The following is a 6,417-nucleotide window of genomic DNA, read 5'->3' as shown; positions in this document are numbered from 1 at the left end:
TTTTTTTAAAAAAATAATAATTTTGTCTAAAAATTTTTCAAGGACAAATTTCATACAAAAATTCAGAGATTATGTTAATTTATTTTTTACAAAAAATTAATTAATTATAATTTGTAATATTTAATTTTATGAATATGTATTATGTATATTTATATATATTTATTTTCGAGCCAATTCGAGCCGAACACGAGCGAACAAACTTTTGTTCGTGTTCTGCTCGTTTACATTTCGAGCTTAAAATTTGTTCGTGTTCGGCTCGTTAGGCTTAACGAACGAGCGGAACACGAGCTGCTTAACGAGCCGAACACGAGCTGTTCGCGAACAACGAGCCAAATTGACAGCCCTATACTCACATATCTTATAATCGATCTGAATTATGTAGGAGTCAAACCGTTTGTACCATTGTCCTGGAGACTGTTTCAACTCATACATCGATTTCTTTAACCTGCAAATCAGATGCTCCTGTCCAGGTTGATTGAACCCTTATGGCTGCTCCATGTAAATCTGCTCCTCCAGATCACCATGCAAGAAAACAGTTTTAACATCCGTCTGCTCCATATGAAAATCCCAAATAGCTACTAATGCAAGCACTGCCCTTATTGAAGTATGTTTGACCACATGAGAAAAAATTTCATCATAATCTATCCCCTTCTGCTGTGAAAATCTCTTTGTTACCAGTCGAGCCTTGAACTTTTCCCCATTTTTTTCTGATACGGATGATTTCCTTTTGTACACCCACTTGCACCCAATAGCTTTCTTTTTCTCAGGAAGCTGAATTGGCTCCCTTGTGCGATTTTTCTGCAAAGACTCCATCTCCTCAACTATTGTACCCGTCCATTTCTCTTTCTCTTGGCTAGTGATAACTCCTTAAAAAGTGTTTGGATCATTGCTGTTGATGAGAAGTGCACAAGAGACAAAGTCTCCATAACCCAATCTGCTAGGAGACCTTATATTGGAATGGAATCACCAGGTGTTGGATTTGCAACCTTGATGAGAAGTGCACAAGAGACAAAGTCTCTGCCTGTCTTTGATTAGATTATAATTTTGCAGATCATCTGGAATGGAACCACCAGGTGTTGGATTTGAACCTTCAACTCTCTCAATTGTTTATGGATGCTGTTCTAAATCTATCTGCACTGCATCTGAACCAAAACTGTTCCCTTGCACATTGCGCACATTGCCTTGATTCTGCTGTAACATGGACTGTTCATAAAAAACTGCATATCTGCTGATCACAATCTTCTTTGCGATCGGATCCCAAAACTTGTATCTTTTGACACCTTTCTTATAGCCGAGAAAGATGCACTTCTTCGATTTTGCATCAAGTTTTTATCTTTATCTCCAGGTACATGCACATAAGAAGGACAATAAAAAATCGGTAAATGATCAAAATTAATTGGATTATATGTCCATACCTCTTCTCCGACCTTACCACCCAGCGATGCCCGAGGTGATCTATTGATGAGATAACATGTCATATTCACAGCCTCTGCCTAGAAACTTTTAGGAAGCCCTGCATTCAGTTTCAAACATTTTGCCCTTTCAGTTAATGACCCGTTCATCCTTTCTGCCACACCATTCTGCTGTAGTGTCTTGTGCACTGAAAAATGCCTCTGAATCTCATGCTCTTCATAGAACTTCTGAAACTACGAATCTGTGTACTCTGTGTCATTATCGGACCACAAATACTTGATCTTTCTACCAGTTTGGTTCTCCACCCCAGTTTTCCACAGTTTGAATTTAGAGAAGCTTTCAGATTTCTGCTTCAAGAAATACACCCAAACTATCCTGGAGAAATCATCAGTAAAGGTAACAAAATACTAAGATCCCCCCAATGACTATTCATTGGTAGGGCCCCATACATCAGAATGCACATAATCAAGAATCCTTTCAGTTTTATGTTTTCCAGTCATAAAACTAACTCTAGTCTATTTTCCAATAACACGGAACTTACAAAGATCGAGCTTGCAGCTTTTAACACCATGCAACAAGTTTCTTTTATGCACCAACAGTTTGTAGATATTACCTGCAGTTAACTTTCCTTTCATCACCGTCAGTGCACCTTTAACAATTCTGATGAGTTTCGTATTCCCCTCATCCATGACATCTGGTTTTGTTGCCCGCAAATCTTTCAAGGTTCCACGTTAAGCCAACAAATTTTTGACCATTGTTTGCCACAATCCGAAGTTATCAGTTCCATCGAACTTCACCACTTCGAATTTTATATCAGAAATTGCCATCTAAAATTTATCCTGCAACGAACTTCTCTTAAACCACTCTCTGTTAGGTGTTATGTGATAAGAGCATCCTGAATCAAGAATTCATGCATCCGTGAACTGAGTTGATGAAACTGAAAGTAGATCGCAATCTGAATTGTCACTCTGCACCACATTTACAGTCTTTGATGATCTATCATCTTTCTCCCCAGTTTGTTTTTTAAGCTTTGGACAATCTCTCTTTATATGACCTGACTCATTGTACTTGTAGCAATGAATTGTCTTTTTGACTTTGAATTTTGATCTGTAATTTCGCATTCTAGAACCCTCATTCTCTTTCTTCGTTTCACGATTCTGTTTACCATTAACATATAGACTGTCGTCATGAGAGTTTTTTCCTGCATTCTACTTCCGCTGGTTGTCCCCTGCATTCTGCTTCCGTTGGTTGTGAGCCAACAACGCTACAGTAATCTCATCCACTTTGATAGTTTCTTTCTCATATGTCAGAGTAGTCACCAGGTGTTCATAGGAAGAGGGCAACCAACATAACAAAATCATCGCTCGAACTTCATCCTCAATACTCACATTCAATATTCACATTAAGTCGTGACAGGTCTGTGATTATTTGATTGAAGCCATTAACATACTGCACCAAATCAGAACTTTCTTGCATCTTCAACCTATATAACTTTTGTTCAGATACAATTTATTCGTTAGAGATTTAACTATAAACTGAGTTTCTAATTTCTTTCATACCTCCACTGGAGATTTCAGATTCATCATGTGATACATAACTTCATCTGCCAGACAACCGTATGGTTGCTGCCGCTTGTTGTTGCAATTCTTCCCAATCTTCATACTCCATTGCATCTGATTTTGCTGCCCGCAAAGCTTTCATGATTCCATGTTGAGCCAACAAATCTTTTATTTTTGTTTCTCACAATCTGAAGTTATCAGTTCCATCGAACTTCACTACCTCGAATTTTGCACAAAAAATTGTCATATGAAAATTAATCCTGCAACGAAGTTTTTTTTTTTGAAAATTCCTTCAAAATCCTTCACCTGTTCCCTGCTTCCACGTCCTGGAATAGCACCGTGTGCACCACCAAGAAATACAATCGAAGGAATATTTTGCCGCCTCGGGTAAAGGAAACCAATCTTCTACTTCAGGAAACCAATATCCCGCTTCCAAGAACCAACAAGGAAACAAATCGGAAAACCAATCTCCCGCCTCCAAGAAACGGAATCAAATCAAATCAAAAAATTTCTTCCAAAATTTCTTCTCCTTCGATTGCAGCTTCCACCGCCTCCTTGTTCCTCTGTGGCTACACCGCTGAACTGGTGTTTGCGTCGAAAGTCCATTCGTCGACCTCCTCTCGCGAACTCTCCTCTCGCGATTCGCTAACTTTGCTGCTCGCGTCTGCGAACTCCTGCTCCGAATTTGCGTCGCGCAAAAACTGGCCTGCGTCCGAATCTGCGTCTGCGAACTCTAGTGGTCGCATAAAGGCCTGGCCAAACTGCTTCGCGATATTTGAACGCCGAACTCCTCTGCGTGTGAATGGCTGAAGCGTCTTCTTTCGGCCGAAATTGGAATTGCCTCCTGAATACCGCGATTCCAAACCGAAGCCCTTTCCTTCGTCGCAGATCCTGAACCTGCAACAAAATCACTTGAACTTCTTCTTCCAAATCCCCAAATCGTTCTTCTTGCTTCCTGTGCCGCCGAAAGTTTTCTTCCCTGCCCTAGAACTTCGCTCTGATACCAATTGTTGAGAAATTAAGGCGAAGAAAAACAGGAATCGACACAAATCTAGAAGAACACAAAGAGATTTAACGAGGTTCGGCAAAGATGTCTGCGTCCTCGGGAGCAGAGCGGCGTTTTTCTTTCAATATTCAAAAAATAGTATAAAATACAGAATATGAGATAACACATAGGGTTACATACAAGTCTATTTATAACCCTAAAAAAAACAATAACAAAAACTTTGGGTACAATATGTAATTATCAAATTACCCCTGTACCACACCCCCAACTCACATAAGGAAACTTCCTTGATTTGGACAGAATCTTACGCTCTGCTCTGCTCCGCTACAGTCCAGAATCTGGCCATTTATGGTGTATGAGCCATATCTAACATAATGCTTTCTTAAAGCAAATTAAGTTGTCTGGTAAAGTATTTAGACTAAATCCTGTCACACAGTCACTTTGGACAAGTCAAATTTTTGGATTTAAGAGAGCCTGATTTTGCCGGATTTATTAAACTCATAAATGCGCAAAGTAAATGAAAGCGCCACGTGAACTGAAGAAGAAGTCTCACATTTCTCAATGGTTTCGGGTGTGGAAGGAGGAGAAAGATGAGTTATTGTAGTCTTTGATCCGGTAGTTTCCTTCCTAGCTAGCTCTAATTGTGACTATCCCGAGGGTGTGATAGATTTGGGCGAAACCGGGAGAGGGAGGGATGTAGGCGATGGTTTAGGGAAAGGAAAGATGGTTATGTGGTTTTAATTTTATTTTAGTCTATCCCGAGGGTGTGATAGATTTGGGCGAAACCGGGAGGGGGAGGGATGTAGGCGATGGTTTAGGGAAAGGGAAGATGGTTATGTGGTTTTAATTTCATTTTATTTAAATTATTTTTATTAATTTAATTAATTAATAATGAATAATTAATATATATATATATTATCAGATTAATTATGATTTTATAAATTTATATGTAATTATTTGATAATTAATTAATAAGAAAATTACATATTAAAATTTAATTTTTTTAATAAAGTTCTAAATAATTATTAATTATTATAATAAATAGCTAATTAATTAATAATTGATACATCTTAAATTATTGCTTAGAACTCTTAACTATCCTAACAGTTTTTTAAAACCTAGTAGAAATTGTCCAACAATTTCATAGGAGTTAGTTGAATTTATTAAATCCACTTCGAAATAGTTTTTGGGACGATTTACTTGAAATCAGGATTTACAAGATTTAGTAAATCCTATGAACCTGAATCCCAAAACTTGCCAAAGAGCCCCTAAACTTACATGTTTAAATTACATGTGCATTAAAAAAGGGTAATATTACAATTGTCATAGCTTGTTTCCCTAATAGACTTCCGTCAAGTTTTTAATTATAACTGCTCATATTTTTTTCCCTTCCAGTATGTCTTAAAGGTGGAACAGGCAGGCACCTCCATTTGCCTTAGCGGATTTATGGCATTTGATCTACCTCCGCCAAGAGGGCCCCTCTGGTATGCACCCATAACTATACTAGTTCCTATAAAGCAATTAAGCGAATCATATTAAATTATTGGGGCATTCCACATTTACATGCTTACCCTCTCATTCTAATGTAGCAACATATTAGTTCAAGTGTTAGGCATGTAAATACATAAGAATGGAGTGATATGTTTGTAAATATTTTTAAATTGTTTCTCATATTGGAATATTTTATGTAGGATCCTAGGAGATGTATTCATGGGCGCCTACCACACAGTTTTTGATTTCGGAAATGAACAGATTGGTTTTGCAAAATCTGTTTGAGAGGGCCTTCCAAATCTATATAACATACAGTGTGCATCATGGCAGAATCACCTCCTAATTGCTTAAAACTCTATTGACTCTTGCACACTTATGGTTGGTTGAAAACCTGGAGCTGTATTACACAATAATGTTATATAAAGCTTATGGATCATGAAATGCTTTATCAATGTTATGCTTAGTTTGGCCAACTTCTGCTAAGTGAAGAGAGAGCTTTGGATCTGTAAAAATTCTATTACCAAATTAGTAGTCATGGTTTTCTTAGCTTTTGACCGTGAGAGTTCTGAAAATTATCGCTCTTTTTTCAATAAATATTTCTTAAGAGTTATTATTAACTATGCAATTACTTTTCATTCAAAAGTTGACTTTTATAAGGATTAAATTTCTTTTAATTTAATCATTCAATTATTTTAGACATTAATTCTACAGGAGGTTGAAACAACGTGAAATGGATGTTAGGTATATATGCGTCAGATTCTGCATTAGCATGTACGTAAATATTGAAATTAAGGTATTAGATAAGTAAATACATAAGAAAACTTCCGCTTCTATGGTAATAAACAATGCTGGGAAACTAACTACCTGTTCAGAAAAGTATGATAAGACAGATGGATACGAGCACGGATCGCACTTAAAGCAGGTGGAACAGGTCCAAGTATTTCAACT

General features: G+C 37.3%; 1 protein-coding gene across 1 annotated transcript in view; it reads left to right on the top strand.

Moving 5' to 3' along the window:
- The window catches only part of LOC110022417 (aspartic proteinase-like), a gene marked incomplete at its 5' end in the record, with an annotated part of 9,420 nt that extends 3,399 nt beyond the window's left edge, over window positions 1-6,021 (top strand). Inside the window, 2 exons of the mRNA XM_020721346.1 lie at window positions 5,374-5,462; window positions 5,670-6,021. Coding sequence (XP_020577005.1) covers window positions 5,374-5,462; window positions 5,670-5,754 — 174 coding nt within the window. The remainder of the gene's footprint in view (window positions 1-5,373; window positions 5,463-5,669) is intronic.
- Window positions 6,022-6,417: the final 396 nt, after the last annotated feature.

Source organism: Phalaenopsis equestris, unplaced genomic scaffold, assembly GCF_001263595.1.
Source record: "Phalaenopsis equestris unplaced genomic scaffold, ASM126359v1 Scaffold000189, whole genome shotgun sequence".
NCBI lineage: Eukaryota > Viridiplantae > Streptophyta > Magnoliopsida > Asparagales > Orchidaceae > Phalaenopsis > Phalaenopsis equestris.
This window is presented reverse-complemented; position numbering and strand designations above follow the sequence as displayed.